Raw genomic sequence first — 22,804 nt, forward strand, 5'->3', positions numbered from 1 at the left:
TTCTTCAGAAACATGATATTAAATGAACATTCAATCATATGGATGTACTTATCGGATATTTAGGTCGTTTTCAATTTTCTCATTGTTAGATATAAGGCAGCAATAATTATTCTCTGAATATATTCTTCAGTATTTCTGATTATTTCCTTCTGTAGATTATGGAATATCTACATATGGATTTGCTGGAGGAAAAGTTGTAAGCCCTTAACACCTCTGAACATATTGCCAAGGTTATACCAACTTATACTCCCCCCAGCAGGATGTAAAAGTTCTAATTCCATCCTATTTTCACCACGACTGTTTATTAGTATTTTTTAACCTTACACATTTGATGATGGGGGGAAGTTGTCTAATTTTTTTTAATTTGCATTTTTTCAAAAATGCATTTATTTGGTTACCAGCAAGAAATATTTTTCTATGTGGTTTTTGACTTCTTATTTTTAAACTTTTTCCCCTAGATTTTCCACTGGGATATTTATCATTTTCTTATTCCTTTATGGTATGGGTGCATGTGCATTTTTGTGTGTATACTGAACCCTGATTTATACACACACACATACCATATGCATGTGCTAACTTACATGGATACACACATGCAAACACATATTTAACATATTACTCCTGTAACTCTTTGTTGTATACGTTAAAAATATTTTTCTGAGATTTGCCTTCATTTTAGTTATATGTTTTTAATGCAAAATAACATTTTTAGGTATTCAATCTATAAATCTTCCCTTTGATTTTATGTGCTTGCTTTCCTACCTTCTCATATTTGTTTTTTGAGTATTTACTTTTCAATGTATGTCAGGTTGTTGGGAGGCTTAGAAGGAGACATGATAAGTACCAGAAAATTCTATTTCCAGGGATAGTTCACCAAATATATTTTCTTTCAAACAGAACTCAAGAATAGTAATAAAATAAGTGCACAGAATATGAGAAGCTGTCACCAAACTTCCTAGAAGGAATAAATCAGCATTCAGTTTCTCTCTCTTGCTTTTGGAAGAAGTCAGATTCAAATGATAAGTTGGTATCTGAGTAATCAGGTTAGAGTTCACTGAAGGTAGAAGTAGAATCTTCCAGTCACAAGGTCACAGCCAGGGATAGGACCGCTCACCTTGAGGCAAAGTCATCAGGAACCCAGCCTAAGGGGTCATATATCCAACCTCCAGAGCAAGAACTGCTGGTCATGTCAAATCAGGATGCATATCCAACTCCATGGGTATAATCTCTTAAATGTGACTAACAGAAAAAGTCCACCAATTCATCTGCTTCTTCCAAATACATCAAATTTCAGCTACTGCGAGACCAGTTAGATAAAGCCTTTTTTTTTTTTTTAAATTTTCCTGCCTTTGCTTTTTCTCAACTTTTTACTATGGAAGCTTCCAAATACGTAAAAAAGCAGAGAGAATAGTAGAATGACCCTCCCCCAACTCAATATTCTTATTATCCAAATTTAACAATTATCAGCTCATGGCCAATCTTGCTTTATCTACTCCTCCCTTCCCCCAACTACTCCCACCATCCAGATTATTTGGAAGCAAATCCCAAATTTCCTATATACCCTCTGCAAAATTTCAGCATGAGATACGGTCTTTTAAGGATATTATTTCAATTTACTGACTGTAAAGCTTGATATATTCCTATTTAAACCATGAGTTGCTGCTACATTTGCCGGGAAGCACCAGGGTTCAATCTTCCTATTCTTGTTTTCCTTGTGTTCCTCATCTCTGTGCAATCTGGCTGCTCCACTGGATCCGTTCTTGCGTAGGGCAAGGACCTTCCAGTTGCCCAATTCAAGGCAAACTTTACAGTGCTTGGCTTTCCTCCACAGTTAACCCCAACTTGCGCCCTCCTACTGGAAGCTCTTTTTCTCCTGCCAGGACGTGACTCTCACTTTCTCATGGCTCTTGTGCTCTGGCTCACTCCCGATCCTCTCTCTCAATCCCTCTCTTTTTCTGCATCTCTGTCTCTGTGTCTCTCTCCCTCCCTCTTTCTGACGTTTTCCTTTGGAGACTTTTAGGATGGAAAAGATGCCACTGTATTTAGGAAGAGAAGGTAAGCAAAGGATGGACAAAATCTCTCACAAGCGCTCGCTGTCCTTTGATACAGACTGATATTCACTCGTGACTCATGACTCTGACCTAGAGGCTTTTCAGACATTTCTGCAGCTCCACAATGCCACCCATCAGCAACGAGCCATGAACTGCCAACCCAACAAAGAAGAAATTGTTCTTCTCATCTTAGAAGCAAAAATGCTTAAGAGCTTCTCTCTCTCCTTTTTACTGCCTTTGCAAATAATTTTTTCCCAATCGCTGAAATACATTTCTGTGACAACTGTACAAGACGTCAAGTGGACTACTCTTTATTTAGGCAGGAAATGAAAACTACATCAAGCAGGGACACATAGAAGATCAGTTTTACCTCATCAAAGACCTTGGAAACGACATGCTTGTCCAGAATGGGGACGTAGGTGGGACTGTGAGGGATGGCGGTCATGGACAAAGCATCCATGATGGTGAGCTTCTTGGCCACCAAGCCATGGATCTTGAGCCAGTTTGCTGAAGACATTCCTGCAGAACTAAGAACATGAGACTGTGATGTTTTAAAACTTGTATCAAACAAAACACAACAAAACTGTCCCAGTAAAATTACTCACTCTTGGTCATAAACTTGGGTTCCTTCTCGAGTCAATCTTTCTAATGACTTGTCATCTGGAAACTCATTTGTCAGCAGGATGCCCATTTCTGTGGAAAGGGAAATGGCAGCTGTATAATTTCCTCATATATGGGGTTTATATCAAAAATGCAAAAGGATCACACTTATCTCTGAGTTCAGTTGTGACTGAGGGCTAATAAATGGACTATTTTTCCCAGAACTGATCTGTCAGAGGGGGTTCTAGGCAAGATTCATTTTGCAATGGACGCTAACGACCAATGCAAGAGTAAATAGGGTACTCTCATTGCTTTGCTAATCTATCTCACCCCATACCCATTGAGATCTCTCTCCATAAAAGGATGAGACAAATTCATTCTCCAGAAAACATATTTTTAAAATGTCAAGTAAGAACACCATGAACCAATAATTGTTCAATGTGGCCCTCATTAGATTTCCTCCAAATTACACAGGAGAGCCTTGTTCAACATTTCAGGTTTCGATAGTTTATTCTGTAATTCCTCAGCTCTGTGCAGAAACCCAAAATCCCTACTAGGTCCTGTTTAGTTATAAATTCACATTTTCAAATTATTATTTGGAGGTTTTTTTTTTGTTGTTGTTGTTGCTGTTTTGTTGCGGTACGCGGCCTCTCCCGTTGTGGAGCACAGGCTCCGGACGCGCAGGCTCAGCGGCCATAGCTCACGGGCCTAGCCGCTCCACGGCATGTGGGATCTTCCCAGACAGGGGCACGAACCCACGTGCCCTGCATCGGCAGGCGGACTCTCAACCACTGTGCCACCAGGGAAGCCCCTTATTTGGAGTTTTTAATGTATATCCTTATAGAATCTTGGATTCATAAATGAAAAGGGATATGAGCTAGTTGAATCAGCAGCATGTAGAAGGAAGGGGTGTTTGGGAGTGAGCTAGTCAAATGCCTATGAAATCATATCCCGATCATCATGGGATAAGCCCCTTAAAGGACTGTGCACGTAGCAGATTTAGGAGATAGGGCAGGTTAACTGAAACAGAGGAAAAGGCATCACATGGATCAACACTGAAGAACACAAGGTTTGATTAAGCTATGGCTCAGTAACAACAGGTGTAAATTTGTCCCTCAGGTGCTTCCTACTACTTAGGGGCTTGTGTGGATGTGTGTGTTTAGCTGGGGATTTATTATTTATCAACTCTTTGAAAGATAGGGAAAAGTGATACAGGAATTAAACTTTTAGGAAATTTATTCTTAAAATTTACTGTTTTAAGAATAATGATATTATCAGTAGTCTTAACAATTGAGTGGAAAAGTCTCGTTTTCCTCACATTTAGTTCCCAAAAGGCTGACAATATGGATCAGAGAGGGGCTTGTCAGATGGCGCCACCTGTGAATGAGGGGAAGAAAACAAACCAACTATGCAGTATTAGGTTTTCAAGTTCAAACCACGCAGTGACAGCAAGCATCACCACTAGTGCTGCGGTTATACGAGCCACGGGTATATTAAACACCCAGGCACCATATATGCAAGTCTGACCCTAAGAAAATCCAGTTCACTAAAGCAAGACGACCTGATTTACAAGGGAGTCCTTTGAAGAGGAAGCTCTCTGGACTCACTTAAAAATGATTTGTTTTCCCCAAAAGGACCTCTACCCAGCTCTTTCAGGAGCAGACACACTGGGGAGAGGAGACCCTGGGCTTCCTGACACAGAGACCCTTGCTGGCTTGCCTCTGTCACTTGGAGTGTTCCAGCTGCTGGAATTGGAAAGGCCGTCCTTCCTCTCACTGCAAGCTGAGCTCCTGAGGGTGGACAGCTGGCTCCTGAGTAGGCTGGTTTTGGTTGGTTCTGTGGGTACCACAGGGAGAAGGGTTAAAGGAATGTGGGTTGGAAGGAGGTATTTTATGAGATGCAACTACATTCTTGGATCCTTTAAAAAGAAAGCAGGTTCAGTCTCCCAACCCTCAGGGGGACAGTACTGCCACCAAGTAAATGCTGCAGTAATGGCTTGTTCCACTGATCTGGGTTCAAACTCTGCCCCTCTTGGAGAGAAATCTGTTTCCGAGCTCATTCAGGTTGTTGGCAGAACTTATTTCCTTGCAGTTGCAGGACTGAGGTCCCATATTCTTGCTGGCTGTCAGCTGGCGGCCTGTCTCAGCTCCTTAAGCACCCCCATTCCTACTCATGGGCCCCCTCTATCTTCAAGCCAACAATGGCACACCGATGCCCTCATGCCCCAAATCTCTCTGACTTCCTCTTCTGCCACCAGCTGGTAAGAGACCCTGCTTTCAGGGGCTCACATGAGTACACTGCGCTCTCCTAGAGAACCTGGCCGAGGTCACATAACACTCTTATCACTCCCAGAATCATGGGAGTGATGCCCCATCACATTCACAGCTTGCAGGGTTTAGAGCGGGACATCTCTGTAGTTCATTTTATAAACTCTGCTGACCACAGTTGCTGTCTAAGCCTTTATTTATATTATTTTCTACCCTCTGTTGGGTCCTTTCAACTAGCAAGTAGACACTTATCAAATTCTGACATTGAATCTGTGTGCTTTAGAGGATAATAAGTTTGTACCAAGACATGTTGATTACTTTTCCCATGTGGTCACAGAAACCAGACTAACTGTAAATGTGTTCCGTACTTCACGACCTGGATGCCTTCTGTAGTACCAAGGCATTATGTAGTATTCATAAATGAAATGCGTCCTATTTTCGACAAGATGGGACTTACCCTCTCTTACAAGAAATTAGACAATTAGAGTGAACATTAGCTAATAATCTGCACTATCTTTTTTTTTTTTTTTTTTTTTTTTGCGGTACGCGGGCCTCTCATTGTCGTGGCCTCTCCCGTTGTGGAGCACAGGCTCCGGACGCGCAGGCTCAGCGGCCGTGGCTCACGGGCCCAGCCGCTCCGCGGCATGTGGGATCCTCCCGGACCGGGGCACGAACCCGCGCCCCCTGCATCGGCAGGCAGCCTCTCAGCCACTGCGCCACCAGGGAAGCCCTGCCTTGTCTATCTTTTGCACAGGAAGATAACACAAGGGTCTCCGTGCATGGAGTAAGGAGTGTGCTATGTGTTACTTGTTTTCCTAGGCAACAAACAGGGTGATTCCTGTTTTGGTTGCCTCTGTAACAAGGAATTAAGAAGGATAAATTTTCTCAGGAGCTATGTTTGTGAGCAAAAGAGATGAATGATCCACATACGAGAGTTGAACTCCTGCCCCTGACTACACCGGCAGGCCACCTTGATCAAACTCACTGAGCAAAAACAAGAGGTGTGTCCAAATGAAAATGAAATTTAGCTCCCGAAGTCCCCAAACATAACAACTGTACTATTCCCAAACTCTGAAAATAAGGAGTAAAAGTATATTGATCTGGCACTGGATTCAAGCATTTAACTACTCCCCCAGCTCTGTACAGTCAGTCACCACATTTCATCACTCTTCTAAATTAAAAATTGAAACAGAATAAAAACTCAGCACAGGGATGCCTACCAACAGCAACAATCCCAAATCTAAGTGACATGGTACAAATGACCAAAGGCCATTAAAATGTTCAGGATGAGCGGCAAGTAGCATTTCTAGCAAAAGTCACGTTTACGGGAACGGGCAGGCAGGACTGGCAAAAGGGATGCTGCTGCACAAGTGGCCCAGTATGGGAATCCTCTTTGTCCCCATGGGCTTAAGACAGAGACACCAGGGCAAATGGACAGATCATGCAAGAGGGACCAAGCTTCAGCCAATGCCTCTTGGTCCCTACAGGGTTGAGGCTCTCTTCTCCTGCCCAAAGACATGGGGACACGCAAGAGACAGTGTGTGTGCGGCAGGGGAAGCCACCACAACCTTCCTCCACTGAGAGGCATCTAGCATCCTGGCCTGGGATACTCCTCTGCTCCCTCAGGCAGCACCAGTAGGAGCCCCAGTGACACCAGGAAACCAAGCACCAAAATAACACCACAAAGGCTGTGAAAATGAAATTACCACTGGAACCCCAACCCACAAGAGCAGGCCATGACCTATGGGCTAACTTTAAACAGGACAACTGCTTCCTAAAATAAAAGATTTACACAGCATCCAGGGTCCCTAACATAATAGACAAAACATTCAGGATACTGTAAAAAAAAAATCACCCATCATTTCAGGAATAAAGAAAATCACACCTTGATGGAGAAAAAACAATCAAATGATGCCAATACCATGATGAGTCAGAAGCTGGAACTACCTGACAAGGATCTCAAAGCGTGTCAGAAACATGCTTCAGCAATTAATTACAATTTCTCTTGAAACAAATAGAAAATCTCAGCTAAGAAACTGAAGTTATAAAAGTTTCCAAGTGGAAATTGTAGAACTGAAAAATAAAATATGAAAAATAAAAAAAATTTGTTGGATGAGCTCAGTAGTAGAGTGAAAATGGCAGAGGGCAGTTTGGGGACATAAAAATAGAATTCAGCCAATTTTAACAACAGAGAGAAAATACAATAAGAAAAGATAAACAGAGCCTCAGGGACCTGTAGGATAATAGCAAAATACCCATCATTCATATTATCAGAGTCCCAAGACAGGGAGGAAAAAAGTGGGACTGAGAGACCATTTGAAGAAGTAATAGATGAAAACTTCCCCAATTTGGTGAAAGATACAACATACAAATCAAGAAGCTGTGCAAACCCCCAACAGAGTAAACCCAAGGAAATCCATGCCAAGATGCGTTATAGTTAAACACTGAAAATTCGAGACAAAGAAAAAATTTTTAAAGCAAGCCAGAGAGAAAGGACCCAGTACCTAGAGGGAAGCACCAGTTTGAACAACAGCAAATTTCACATTTAAAAAGTAGGAGGCCCGAGGAAGAGGCACTATGTTTTTCAACTACAGACAGGAAAGAACAATCAACTGCAAATTCTGAATACGGCAAAAATGTCCTTCAGGAACGAAGAGAAAATAAAAACATTCCTAGACAAGGAAAAAATAAAAAATAATTGTGGCTAGCAGACCTACCTTTAAAGACTGAACACAGGAAGTTCCTCAAACAGACAGGAAATGATAAAAGAAGGAACTTTGGAGAATCAGGAAGGAAGAAAGGACAAAAGAGAGCAAAAATGTGGTAAATACAATAGATTATCCTTTCCTCTTGAGATTTAGAAATCATATTTGATGATTTAAATAAAAATTGTAGCATCACCTGATATTCAAGACAATGATGTTTAAAACTGGGGAAGGCAAAGAAACCTAAATTGAAGTAAGATGTCCGCACTCACAAAAAGTGGTAAAATGTTGATACCAGAAGAGTGTTATAAGTCATGTTTATATGCTGTTATACCCAGAGAAACCATACAAAGAGTTACACTCAAAAGCACTGCAAATAAACACTAAGGCCAAGTGGAAGATATTCCAGACATACAAGGCTGCTTCAACATTTGAAGCATCATATCAATAGACTAAAGAAGAAAAACCATATGATATATCATTTGACACAGCAAGAGCATTTGACAAAATCCAGCACTAGCTCATGATAAAAACTCTCAGAAAACTGGGAATGAGGGGAACTTCCTCAACTTGATAAAGAATATCTACAATAAACCTACAGCTAAAATCATATTTACTGGTGAAAGACTGAATATCTTTCCCCCTTAAGACCAGGATAAAGGCAAGGATGCCCACTCTCATCATCCTTATTAAACATAGTGCTGGAAGTTCTAGCTTCTGCCAACAAGGCAAGAAAAAGAGATAAAGCCAGAAAGACTGGAAAAGAAGATAAAACTGTCCAAATTTGCAGATAACATATTGTATATGTGAAAACAGTAAGGAATTCACACACACACACCAAAATTTAAAAAAAACCACCCACAAAACCCAAAAAACTCCTAGCAACATTAAGTGAGTTCTGTAAGGTTGTTCATTATGGTATCAACACACAAAATCAACCACATGTTGATACACTAACAATGAACATACAGCAACCTATATTAAAAAACCAATACCATTTGTAATTGTTCCAAATACTCAAATGAAATAATTAGGTATATACTTAACAAAATATGTACAGGATGTGTAAACTGAAAATTACAAAATGCTGCTTGTAAGACATCAAAGAAGATTTAAATACATGGTCATGGTCAGGAGTCATGTTCATGGGTCATGCCACATTCAGAGGCTGGATGAATCAACATTGTGGAGATGTCAGTTGTTCCCAAATTGATCTACAGGTTTAATGCAATTCCTATCAAAATCTGAGAGGTTTTTCAGTAAACAGAGACAAACACATTCTAAACATTAAGCAGAAATTTCAGGCCCTAGAATAGCTAAAATAATTTTGCAGAAGAAAAATAAAGTTGGAAGAATCACTGTATCTGATATTAAAGCTTACCTTGTAGCTACATTAATGAAGACATTGATCAGTGATCTACGTGGAGAGATGTACACATAGATCACTGAAACAGAACATACAGTCTAGATTTAACCCACGCAGATATGCCCAGATGATCTTTGGCAAAGGTGCAAAATTAATTCAATGGAGTAAATATAGCCTTTTCAACAAATGCTGCCAAAGCAACATCTATAGGCCAAACAACAAACAAACAAACATAAAAAACCTTGATCTAAAACTCACACCTTATACAAAAATTAACTCAAGTGAATCATGGACTTAAATGTAAAATATAAACCTACAAAATCTGTAGGAAAAAACATAAAAGCTAATCTTCAGGAATTAGGGTTAGGGAAAGAGTTCTTAGATTTGACACCAAAACCATGATCCATAAAGGAAAGACTGATAAATTGGATCTTATCAAAATTAAAAGCTTTTGCTTGGCCAAAGACCCTAATTAGAGGACAAAAAGACAAGCTACAGACTGGGAGAAAACATTTGCAAACGACATATCTGATAAAGACCTAGTATCTAGAATACATGAAGAACTCTCAAAATTCACCAATAAAAAACAAATCGATCCACACAGAAAATGGGCAAAGCACATGGGCACAGACATTTCACTGAAAAGGATATATGGAAGAGGATATCTATTTCACTGAAGAGGATATATTGTGAATGAGCACATAAAAAGATGTTCAATATCACTAGCCATTAGGGAAATGCAAGTAAAAACCACCGTGAGATGTTACACACCTATCAGAACAGTTAAAATAGAAAATAGCGACAATCAATACCAAGTTCTGGCGAGAATGTGGAGAAACGGAATCACTCATTCTTTGCTGTGATCATATAAAATGGCACAGCCACTCCCGCAAATAGTCTGGCAGTTTCTTATAAAACTAAACATTCGATACTATATGACTCAGCAATGGCACCCTTGGGCTTTATCTTAAAGAAATGAAAAATTATGTTCACATAAAACCTGTACAAAAATGTTTATAACTGCTGTATTCCTGATAGCCCCAAACTGGAAACAACCCAGATGTCCTTCAACAGATGAATGGTTAAACCAACTCTGGTACATCCATATCACAGGCTACTACTCTGTAATGAAAAGGACTGAACTGTTGATACCTGCCAAAAATCTGGATGAATCTCAAGGAAAATATGTTGAGTGAAAAAAGCCAAAACCCAGAGGTTATGTGCTGTATAATTCCATTTTATATAACATTTTTGAAATGACAACATTTTAGAAATGGAGAACTTAGTGGTCCCCAAGAATTGGGAAAGGGTGTCGGAGGGAGATGGCTGTGGTTATAAAAGAGCAATGCCAGGGATTCTTGTGGTGATGGAGATGTTCTGTAGCTTGACCGTGACGGTGGAAATATGAAACCACGTATGATAAAATCATATAGAAGTACACACACACACACACACATAAGTGAACACATGTAAAACTGGGGCAATTTGAGTAAGATCGTGGATTGTATCAATGTCGATCTCCTGGTTGCAAAATTGTACTATTTTTTCAAGATGTTACCACTGGGGGAAGCTGGGTGAAGAGCAGATATACGGGAGCTCTCTGTATTATTTCTCATAACTGCATATGAATGTATAATCACTTCTATAAAAATTTCAATTTAAAAAACACAGGTTTAGGCTTCTTTTAAAATATTATGGGGCTTTAGTTTTATTCTACCTTCTTGCATTAAAGGAAAACTGGTAATGAGAGTCAAACCATTTTGTTCACTGATACCTGCGTGGAGGACTTTCTTTTTCTGAATCTTTTGACTTGACAGGTCCTCTGGTACTTTCGACATTCGTGTTGATTCGACATCAGCGTGAGATTTTGCACATTTTTCTGGGGTTGAAACAATGGAACAGATTTCTTTTTGATGCCTGTTTTAGATAAAAAGTAGACAAAGAAGATGAAAGAAAAAAAAAAGGAGGGGGAAACAAAATTTCCATCAAGAAGGCAGAGTTAGATCAATACAATCGTGTTGAATGCTGCAAGCTTAAGAAGTGAGCCGCTCCCCTTATATTTGGTTAAAATAAGAATAGTCATTTGTCTCTGCCCCCGCAGAAGAGTGGACAGGAGCCCAGCCCTGGCTCACACCACAGCTCTGTTCCTTCCCAGCTATGTGACTAAGTGCAGTCGCTCAATCCTCTAAATTTCGTCACTTCCCTCACCCACAAACTGAAGGAAACATCAGCTGGGCCCTAACAGCATGGAGCTGATGAGAGGATTAACTCCAGAAAGAGTCTGTTGTAACACAGAAAGCATTATAGAAACCCTTTTCTCTAACTAAAGGGTTGAACAGCTAGCTATTATAAAAGCCAGAGAAGGGAAACCCCTGCCTTGAACCCTCTGCCAGCACCAGATCATGGCAAACCATTCTGTTGAAGATCTCGGGCCAGGAGGGATCCCCAAAAATTCCTAAATATTTTCCCAGGCACACCTTCTCTGACACTCTGAACACAGCAACCACAGAAAGGAGTTTCCAGAACAACCTCCTGCTCCAACACTGTAAAGCACGCCCTCCTTCCTTCACCTCCCCCTCCAAGCCCATCTCCACGGAGCACCCGCCCGGTGTCCCATGATGCCCCACCACACTGCATCCTGTGACAAGGGCCCAGGCTTACATTCATCTGTGCACCCCAGTTCGCCTGGCGTATGATTTGTACTCAGTAAATGTTTGAAAAAAGAAAGAAGGGAGATGAGATTTGGAGGCTGTAACATTTATTCCACCTGGTAAAAAACTCAATCTGTTTTCAACTACAGCTAGGTAGGTGAATTAACTTTTCCTAATGATATGTTATAAGGAAGTACAGAAGCATAATATCTATAGAATGAGGCACTGCATTTTACTCTTTTCTTTATATTAATTCAGAGCTCTTATTATGTGCCAGGCATGCCCTCATTTAATCCACCCAACAACCCTATGATGACCATTATTCCCCTCTTATAGATGAGGAAATTGAGGCTCAGTGAGGTTAAGTAGCTTGCCCAAAGTTACTAACATGTAATGGTGGGAAGCCTGGATTAAAACACTCCTCTGCATGACTCTAGAACCTGCTCCTTAGAGCCCCTAAAACATATATACATATAAAAAACCAAGAATACATCTACTAGTCAATCAATAGCAGCTACAGTCAACTGACCAAACCAACTTCCAAGCAATAGCTGGTCATGTTGTCCTGACATTCTTTAGTTTGATTAAGCAAGGGGAAGAAGACAGGTAAGGTACTAGCTGAAAAGTATAGAGAAGATAATTGACACTGATGTGCTGCTCATTTATTTCTTAGTTTATTTGCTTAAATTCTCCAGATTTAGGAGATGTATCTAAGCTTTCCCAAACAAATTAAAAAAAAATAATGCTGTAAAATCTCATTATAAGAGATGCCTGGGGGCTTCCCTGGTGGCGCAGTGGTTGAGAGTCCGCCTGCCGATGCAGGGGACACGGGTTCGTGCCCCGGTCCGGAAAGATCCCACATGCCGCGGAGCAGCTGGGCCCGTGAGCCATGGCCACTGAGCCTGTGCTCCGCAACGGGAGAGGCCACAACAGTGAGAGGCCCACTTACCGCAAAGAAAAAAAAAAAAAAAAAGAGATGCCTGGTATAACATTTATCTTTTTACTGATTCCATGCTCATGCCCTGCCCCCAGCCCATATTAAATGCTTAGTTTGCTAAGAGGAAGACAATAAATTTCGAAGAAGGAGAAATCCTGATTAATATGTATTTTCAACTTCTTTCCATTTTGCTATCACAGTTTTAAATAAAAAGACATCTTCCTGATGGGGTATTTATATGAAGCTGTGACACTTGAATATGTGTACAATGTGAAATCATTTAAATAAGATTTGACACATTTTCTGAGTGTTTGTTAGGGTGGTTTTGATCTTTATTTAAGAACTACTAGTTAGAAACATATTAGAGGGAATTCCCTGGCGGTCCAGTGGTTAGGACTCTGCGCCCTCACTGCCGAGGGCCCAGGTTCAATCCCCGGTTGGGGAACTAAGATCCCACAAGCCATGTGGCATGGCCAAAAAAACCCCAAAACCAACCAACCAACCAAACACAAAAACCCCCAAAATAAACATATTAGAATATAGGATGGGAAAAGACCTGAGGAATCATCTATCCCAAATTCTACCACCACACCCGTCATTTTAAAGATGAGGAAACTGAGACCCATGGCAATGGACAATATGGAGATCCACCAAGGTCACACAGAGTGAAGTCTGGACCTTGGCCTCCTGACCCTGAGTCAGATCTCCTTCATGACACAGCACTCCTGCTCTGCTCCGTCACTGCTTCGGTTGGTGGGGGGTATTGTCCTCACTGGGTGGAAATGAGACATCCTTAGGGCTCATGCAAGGGTTTCAGAATCTACATATAAGGATGACCATGTGGCCTCTCTAAGCCAATCATTATTATTTTTTTAATATATTTAAAAAATTTTTAAGTTATTTATTTTTATTTTTGGCTGCGTTGGGTCTTCGTTGCTGTGCCTGGGCTTTCTCTAGTTGTGGTGAGCTGGGGCTACTCTTCATTGCGGTGCGCGGGCTTCTCATTGCGCTGGCTTCTCTTGTTGCGGAGCACGGGCTCTAGGCGCGTGGGCTTCAGTAGTTGTGGCACGTGGGCTCGGTAGCTGTGGCTCGTGGGCTCTAGAGCGCAGGCTCGGTAGTTGTGGCACACGGGCTTAGTTACTCCGTGGCATGTGGGATCTTCTCAGACCAGGGCTCGAACCCGTGTCTCCTGCATTGGCAGGTGGATTCTTAACCACTGTGCCACCAGGAAAGTCCGCCAATCATTATTAATTTACTAGATTATGAGTTCCCTTTGCTTAAACAAAAATCCTAACATAATCATACTATGTGATTCTTTAAAAGAAATCTCACAAAGTATTGCAGAAAGAAGTGGCAAAGAGATCCAGCAGAGCATCCTAGGGGACCCCCTGCGATGGGGAAGTGGGAGCTCTGCTGTGCTCACCTGTCTCCATCCTTTTCTCCGTTGTACCACCAGTCCATGACCAAGGACTCCGAGTAAAGGTCTTGTACCTTCTCCAGGTCACTGCGTCCCTGCTCCATTTCCTTAATTAAAAGAGTCAGATCTTCATTCTGCCAAAATAAGTTAATGCATTACGAGATTAGAGTTCAGATTTCAAACATTTCTAACAGAAAACGAACTGTATCAGGAAAAGTAGAATCTAAAGAATTTCATGTAGTTCTTATATTATTCCTTTTTTAGACAGCCCAATTGAGGTATAATTCATTTATATTATAATAAACTGAATGTACGTGAAGTGTGCCATTTGAGTAGTTTCGACAGTCACACCTGTGAAGTCATCACTGCAATGAAGACAATAAACATATCCATTACCCCCGAAAGCCTCCTAGTTTCCCATTGTAAATCTGCCTTTCCTTTGCCTCAAAACCTGTCTTCCCCCAACCAACTACTCATCTCCTTTCTGTCACTATATAATATTAGTTTCAATTTTCTGGAATTTTACTTAAATGGACTCATATAGTATATACCCCTTTTTTGGTCTAGCTTGCTTTACTTTTATAATTATTTTGAGATTCACCCATGATGTAGCATAAATCAGTAGTACATTCATTTTTATGGCTGAGTAGTATTCTATTACATACCGAATTCAAAATTTAGTCACCTGTGGATGGACGTTTGAGTTTCCAGGTTTGGGCTATTATAAATACTAAAGCTGTGACCATTTGTACACAAGTCTTTGTATGGACATCTGCTTTCATTTCTCTTGGGTAAATAAATAGGAATGGAATGGTTGGATCAAATGGTTGGTGATGTTGAACTTTTAAAGCAACTATCAAACTTTTCCAGAATGGTTGTACTAGTTTACATTCCCTCCAGTAATGAATGAGAGTTCTAGTTCCTTCATATAATTGCAAACACTTGATGAGGTCAGTTGTCTTAATTATAGCCATTCTGATAGCTGTGTAGTGGTATCTCATCATGGTTAATGTGTATTTCCCTAATGACGAATGATGTTAACCATCTTTTCATGATCTTGTTTGCCATGCATATATCTTCTTTGATGAAGTGTCTGTCCAAATCTTTTGCTTATTTTTTGTTTCTTTGAGTTTTGAGAGATCTTTATATGCTCTGGATACGAGTCCTTTATTAGATATACAATTTGAAAACATTTTCTCCCAGTCTACAACTTGTCTTTTCATTATCTTAGCATTGTTTTTTAAAGAGAAGCTTTTAATTTTGATCAACTAAAATTTATCAGTTCTTATATAGACTATGCTTTTGATAACCTATTAAAAATTTTGGGGGGGCTAACACAGTGTCTCAAAGGGTTTTTCATATGTTCTCCTCTACCTGGAAAAAGACCTAGATTTTACATTTGGATCCATGTATCATTTTGATCCATGTATCATATTAACTTTTGAATATGGCATGATGTATGGAGGAAATTGTGTTTATTTTGTCCAATTGTTCCAACACCATTTTTGGGGGGAATAAAAAACTATATCCTTTTTCCACTGAATTGCCTTTGCATCTTTGTTGAAAATCAGTTGTCTACATATGTGTCAGTCTATTTCTGGTTTTGCTATTCTGTTCTGCTGATCTATATACCTATCTTTACACTAATACCACCCTGTCTTGATAACTATAGCTTTATATGTCTTGAGATCAGGCAGTATTAGTCCTCCAACTTTGATTTTCTTTTTCAAAGTTTCCATGGAATTAGTTTGTCAATTTTTAATTGAAAAAACCTGCTGAGATTTTGATTGGGATTGTGATGAATCTAAAGATCAATTGAGAGAGAACGCACATATTAACACTGTGATGTCTTCTGACCCGTAAACAAGATACATCCCTCAGCAATGTTTTGTAGTTTTCAGTATATAGGCCCTTTCACATATTTTGACAAATCTGTCCCTACATGTTTCATACTTTTGATGCTATTGTAAATGATAATTTTTATTTTTCTTTGCTAATATGTAGAAACAAAATTCATTTTTGTATGTTGACCTTGTATCCTACAATCTTGCTAAATTCAATGATTAGCTCCAGCAGCATTTTTGTATATTCCATTGGATTTTCTACATATATTACCATGCTGAATGAAAATAAAGACAGTTTTACTTCATCCTTTCCATTCTGGATGGTTTTCCTGCCCCCTGGTTTATTGGGCTAACTAGAATTTCCATTACACTGTTGAATAGGAGTGGTGAAAGCAGACAACCTTGTCATTTTACTGATGTGAGGGGGAAACCGTACAATCTTTTACTATTAGAGTATGGTGCTAGCTGTAGGTTTTTCCTAAGTGCCATTTAACAGAATGAGGAAGTCTGCTCTGTTCATATTTTGCTGAGAGATTTCATTAGAAAAGTGTGTTGGATTTTGTCAAAACTTTTTCTGCATAAATTGAGATGACTGTAAGGTTTTTAATAAAGTATGTTAATTTGGTGAATTGTATATCAATTTTCAAATGTTAAACAGAACTTGCATTTCTGGGATAAACCCAACTTGGTCCTTATGCATTCGACTTCTGTATGCGTTAAGGAATATTAGCCGATAAGTTTCTCGTCCGATTGTATTTGCGAGGGTTTGGTATCAGGTTAATGCTTGCCTCATATGAAAGTATTCCCTCCTTTCATTTTCCTAGACGAGTTTGTGTAGAACTGATATTATTTTCTCCTTTAAATGTTTGATGTAAATCAGCAGTAAAGCAATCTGGGCCTGGAGGCTTCTATGCATAAAGGTTTTTAACTACAAATTCAATTTCTTAAATAGATGTAAGGCCGTTCAGGTTATCTATTTCTTCTTGAGAGAGTTTTGGTAATTTGGGTCTTTTGAGCAGTTTATCACTAGATGTTGAATTTATGATTATTTTTTGCTTTACCAGTAAATTGTCTTTTTAAAATTAAATAACTGTAGATTTCATGCAGCTGTAATAAATAATACAGAGAGATCCCATGTACTCTTCGCCCAGTTTCTCCCAAGGGAACGGCAGACACTCCCAGTGTCTTTTCATCCTGTTAACAGGGTCTTTTGCAAAGCAAAAGGTTTTATTTTTGATGAGGTCCAATTTATCCATCTTTTCTTTTATGGATCATGCTTTTGTTCTCAAGACTAAAAGTTCTTTGCCTAGCCCAAGGTCCTTGAGATTTTCTTCCATATTTCTTTCCAGAATTTTTATAGTTTTATGTTTTACATTTAAGTCCATAATCCATTTTGAGTTAATATTTGCATGAAGGGTGAGGTTTAGGTTGAGGTTCACTATTTTGTCTGTGAATGTCCAATTGCTCCAACCATTTTTTGAAAAGGCTCTCCTTCCCCCATTGAATTGCTTTTGTACCTTTGTCAAAAATCAGTTTGGCATACTGGTATGCTGGGTATACTTCTGGGTTCTATACTCTATCCATTGGTCTAGGTGTCTGTTTCTCCACCAAAGTCATACTGCCTTAACTAACGCAGCTACACTGTAAGCCTTAATACTGCAATTATTTCTCCCACTTTATTCTTCTTTTTCAAGATTTGTAGGGTTTTCTAGGGCCTGTGACTTGCCATATAGATTTTAGAATAAGCTTGACCATGTCTGTAAAAAACCTTTCTGGGATTTTGACAGGAATTGGATTAAATCTATAAATCAAATAGATCTCTAATATGTTCAGTCATCCAATCCATGAACAAGGTATACACCTGTCCAGTTATTTATGTTTTCCTTGATTTCTTTCTTCAGCCTTTTGTAATTTTCAGCATAAAAATCCTGTACATATTTTTAAAATATACATCTAAGTATTTCATATTCTTTGGAGCAATTGCAAATAATATGGAATATTTAATTTTGACTTCTCAAAATGTGATTGAATTTTGTGTGCTGATCTTGTAACCAGTGGCCTTGCTGAACTCACTTAATAGTTCTAGGAGTTTTGCTTTGTTTTTTAGCTCCTTGGGGTTTTATGTGTAGACAACATGTTACGAGCAAATAGGGACAGGTCTCTTTCTTCCTTTCCGATCTGTATGCCTTTTGTTTATGCTCTTGCCTTGTTGCTGTGGGTACAGCTTCCAGTCGTATGTTAAATATGAGTGGTGAGAGTGGATGCCTTTGCCACGTTCTTGATGTTAGGAGGAAATTATTCAACCTTTCACTATTAAGTATGATTTTACTCATAGGTATTAAGTTGATGTAAGTTGAGGAAGTTCCCCTGTTTCTATTTTGCTGAGTTTTTTATTATTAATGGGTGTTGCATTTGGTCAAGGCTATTTGCGCACAATAATATGACCATATGATTTCTCTTCTTTAGCCAGTTAATACGCTTGATTACGTTGATTGATTTTCTAATGTCAAACCAGCCTTGTACATCTGAGTAAAATCCCCCTTGGTCATAATGTATAATTCTTTTATACACTGCTGGATTCAGGTTACTAATGTATTATTGAGGATTTTGGCATCGTTGTTCATTGGTATATTGGTCTGTGGATTTCTTTTTTCTTTCTTTTTTTAATACTGTCTTCTGGTTTTGGTGTCAAGGCAATACTGGCCTCATAAAGAGAATTAGGAAGGAAGTGATCTCTCCTATTTTTTGAAATAAATTGGTTTAATTATTTTTTGAACTGTTTGGTAAAATTCTCCATGGAGCCATCTGAGTCTTGGTATTTCTCTTTCAGAAGTTTTAAAATTATAAATTCAGTTTATTTTATGATTTTAGTGCTATTCACATTGTCCATTTTATCTTGGTTGAGTTTTGGTAGTTGGTGGATTTTGTGGAAGTGGTCCATTTTTTTTCTAAGTTGTCAAATTTATGAATGCAAAGTTGTTGTATTCCTTTTATTATCTTTTAATGACTGTGAGATCTACTGTGATGTCCCCTATTTCATTCCTGATATAAGTGCTTTGTGTCTAATCTTTTGTCTTTGTCAGCCTTCTGAGAGGTTTTATCAAATTCTTGAGAGAACTTTTTTTCAAAGAAACAGCTTTTTGTATCATTGATTTTCTCTACTGTTTTACTATTTTCAATTTCACTGATTTTATGCTCTTATCTTCATTGTTTCCTTCCTTCTGATTACTTTGGGTTTATTTTGCTCTTCTTGTTCTAGTTTCTTGGGGTGAGAATGCAGATTGTTGATTCAATATGTTTTCTTGTTTCCAACATAAGCATTTAGTGCTATAAATTTCACTCCCAACACTGTTTTAGCTGCGTTGCACATAGTTTGATGTGCATTTTTGTTTTCATTCAGTTCTAAGCAAATTGAGAACTTTTCTTTGACCCACTGACAAAGGGTTCTCCTGGAGTGGACCACTTGCTTGGGCTGGGTCCCTCCTGCCTATTTTTCCCTCCCACTCTGGCGTCTCTGTACAGAGGTGGAGTCTCAGGACCATGGGGATAAAGAGGCTTCCCAGAGGGGGCCACTTGTGGCTGTGTCCCTTTGGCTAGTCCTCTCAGTTACTCCAGTAAACCTGTTTTTCTGGTACATGTTTTATATATTTGGGAACTTTTATAGTTAAAGTTCATTTTCATTTGGGCATACCTGTGTATCTGGTGATTTTTTTTTTTTTCAGCTGTTTTCATCAAGGCAAACTGTCACAGCGGCCAGAGTCAGGAGTTCAGCTCTCTTTTCGTGGGACAGTTATCTCCACTTTGTTCACAGTCAGAGCTCCTAAGGGTAGGGGTTAACAGAGCACTGAGTAGCCCCACATAGCACACCTCCTTTGACCTTGTTGATGCTGGATAGAGGTAGAGGCTCAGCTCTCCACTGGGGGAGGAGCACTGCGGGGTTAGTCCTATTTCACACTACCTCATCTAGCTTATGCTGGTGGGTGTTGTGGAGGCAGCTTCCCACCAAGCCTCACTGACACAAAGGATGGGGGAAAGTGCAGTGTCACCTATCCCCAGCCCACACTTACTTTTTCATTTTCATTGATGCTGGGTGTTTGTGGAAGCTTAGCTCCTTGCTGATCCCTCTGCCATGAAGGCTGTGGTGAAGAATAGCAGTGATGCTCCTGATCTCACAGTGCCTTGTTAAGTCTCAGTACTGCCTGGTGGGACAGTGGTTCAGCTTGCCACTGGACACCTTGGACAATACCCTGCTTAGGGAATGAGAGCACTGCTTACTTCTACTGGAGTGGGGCGGGATGGATGATCAGCTTCCCTCTCAATCCTCTGATACTACCCTAGTGCAGGATTTGCAGCACATCTGCTTCTGCCTGGTGGGGTTTGGAGAATCAACTTTCCATTCAGCCCCACTCACACTAACCCAGCAGAGAAGCATTGCCACTGGCTTCCACCATGTTGGGGCTGGAATATTAGCTCTCTGGGCAGATATACTGATACCACCTGACAGGGATATCAGAGCACCATCACTTCCTTCCATGGAGCAGGTGGGTGGTAATGGAAGATCATCTCCCTGTTCAGCTCCACTGAAATCCTGGGGAAGGGGATGTAGTCATCCCATTGGTGTATGGCTGGAGTAGGGCAGGTATTGCCAAAAAGGTCTTTGGCTAAGCTAGGGGAAATAGGTTGTTCTTGGGTCATTTTTTGGGTCTGTGCCTGTTAGGGATTCCAGGTTGGAGGCTTTGGCAGTGCCACATCTGGGGTATATGGAAGACAATAACAAAACCCACAGAACTCATGCCATGTCATTCCTTAGGTTCTGAGGTCCCCAAGGCATTCTACCTCCTTCTTTCTACTTTTCAGAGTCTTCCTTTGCTTGTTTGTTGTTTTATGTCCAGGGCTTTTAAGCTGTAAGACAGAGGACCTAGGAGGAATGGGGCTACTCCATTATTGCTGGAACTGGAAATCCCTCCAGTTGTTTATAATTAGATTTAAATAACAAAGTAAAAAAACTTACATATTTACCCATGCAGTTACCATTTCCTTTGCTCTTCATTCCTTGGTGTAGGTCTGTATTTCTATCTGGTATGATTCCCTTCTACATATAGTACTCTCTTTAACATTTCTTGTACTGCAAGTTTATCGGTGATGACTTATTTCAGTTTTTGTGTATCTTTATTAACTTTGCTTTTTGAAATACATTCTGTGTATAGATTCTACACTGACAGATGTTTTTCTTTCAGTACTTTAAAAATGTCACGTCACTCTCTTTTAACTTGCATTGTTTCTAATGAGAAATCTGCTGTCATTCTTATCTTTTTTCCTCTGTACCTAATTCACCTTCTTTAAAATTTTCTCTTTGTCACTGCTTTTGAGAAGTTTGATTCTGATGTAACTTGGTGTAGTCTTCTTCATGTTTATTGTGCTTGCGATTCATTGAGTTTCTTGGATCTGTGGATTTACAGTTTCAATCCAACTTGTAAAATTTCTGGTCACTACTGCTTCATATATGTTTAAGCTACTTGAATTTTTCCACAGCTCACTGATGCCTTGTTTTCTATTTTTCTGTTTTTTTGGTTTTAATTCTCTTTCTTTTCTATGTTACATTTTGGATATTTCTATTGCTATCTTGCAGTTTACTAATCTTTTGTTCTGCAATGTCTGATCTGCTGTTCATCCTATTTACATGTATTTTTTTAATCTCATACATGGTACTTTATCTCCAGAAGCTTGATTTGTGACTTACTTGTATCTTCCACGTCGCTCCCTAACGTTTTGAACATATCAAATACAGTTACAGTAACTGTTTTCATGCTCTAATACTAACATCTGAGTCAGTTTTACATGTTTCACTTTTTCTGTTTGTTTTTTCTCCTCATTATGGACCTGTATTTTCCTGCTTCTTTGCATACCTGGTACTATTTGATTGGATGTCAGAAACTGTCGATTTTACTTTGTTGAGTGGTGGGTATTTTTGCTTTCCTATAATTATTCTTGGAGTTTGTTCAGAGATGCAGTTAAGTTCCTTGGAAATGGACTGATCCTTTCAGGTCTTGCATTTAAAATTTTCTAGACAGAACTGGAGCAGTGCTTGGTTGTTCCCACTGCTAAGAGAAGATCATTCTTTAAATTCTATCCAATGCCCATAAGATTATGAGGTTTTCCAGTACGACTGATGGAAGTAGTCAGTATTCTCTGCCTTGTGTGAGCTCAGAGTACTGTTCCCTCCAATTCCTTTGGATGATTCATTCCCCAGACTCTGGTAGTTTCCTCACATGTAAGCATTGATCAGTACTCTGGTTTGTCACTCCTTAGAGCAGACAGTAGGACAAAAACCACATTCTCTATCTAGAAGGGCATTCTTTTTTTTTTTTTTAAAGGATTATTTATTTATTTATTTATTTATTTATTTATTTATTTGGCTGTGTTGGGTCTTTGTTGCTGCACGCAGGCTTTCTCTAGTTGTGACAAGCGGGGACTACTCTTTCGTTGCGGTGTGTGGGCTTCTCATTACGGTGGCTTCTCTTGTTGCGGAGCATGGGCTGTAGGCGTGCGGGCTCAGTAGTTGTGGCTCACAGGCTTTAGAACACAGGCTCAGTAGTTGTGGCGCACAGGCTTAGTTACTCCGTGGCATCTGGGATCTTCCTGAACCAGGGCTCGAACCCACGTCTCCTGCATTGGCAGGCAGATTCTTAACCACTGTGCCACCAGGGAAGCCCATACAAGGGCATTCTTGAAATGCATATCTTCAGGCCAAGACTGGAGCATAGAATTTTATTTACTTTCTCCCATTAGTGCATTAGAATGGATTGCTTTATCAGGTGTCACGTGGTTATATAGCCTGAGAAGTCAGAAGACAACTACCTAACATCTGAATTTTTTGAAAGTTTCCCACAAATGTCTGTAAACAGGCAGTGGTTAACAAACTTTATGTATGGACCCCCAGGATGCTTGTTAAAAATACAGATTCCT

At 39.7% G+C, this 22,804-nt stretch overlaps 1 protein-coding gene across 24 annotated transcripts in view; it reads right to left on the minus strand.

The window, feature by feature from the left end:
• VWA3B (von Willebrand factor A domain containing 3B) overlaps window positions 1–22,804 on the minus strand; it is a 211,733-nt gene that overhangs the window by 63,549 nt on the left and 125,380 nt on the right. For all 24 annotated transcript variants that reach the window (XR_016395339.1, XM_089922672.1, XM_089922671.1 and 21 more), the window contains 5 exons: window positions 14,001–14,128; window positions 10,764–10,906; window positions 4,371–4,487; window positions 2,657–2,744; window positions 2,422–2,578 (listed from right to left, as the gene is read on the minus strand). Coding sequence is in view for 23 of the 24 variants with exons in the window: in XM_089922672.1 (XP_089778798.1) it covers window positions 2,422–2,578; window positions 2,657–2,744; window positions 4,371–4,487; window positions 10,764–10,906; window positions 14,001–14,128 (633 nt within the window). In the remaining variant the exon portion in view is untranslated. The remainder of the gene's footprint in view (window positions 1–2,421; window positions 2,579–2,656; window positions 2,745–4,370; window positions 4,488–10,763; window positions 10,907–14,000; window positions 14,129–22,804) is intronic.

The sequence above is a fragment of the Delphinapterus leucas genome, chromosome 13 (assembly GCF_059928025.1).
Source record: "Delphinapterus leucas isolate spDelLeu-1000000601 "Yukka" chromosome 13, BTC_Dleu_Yukka2, whole genome shotgun sequence".
Taxonomy (NCBI): Eukaryota; Metazoa; Chordata; class Mammalia; order Artiodactyla; family Monodontidae; genus Delphinapterus; species Delphinapterus leucas.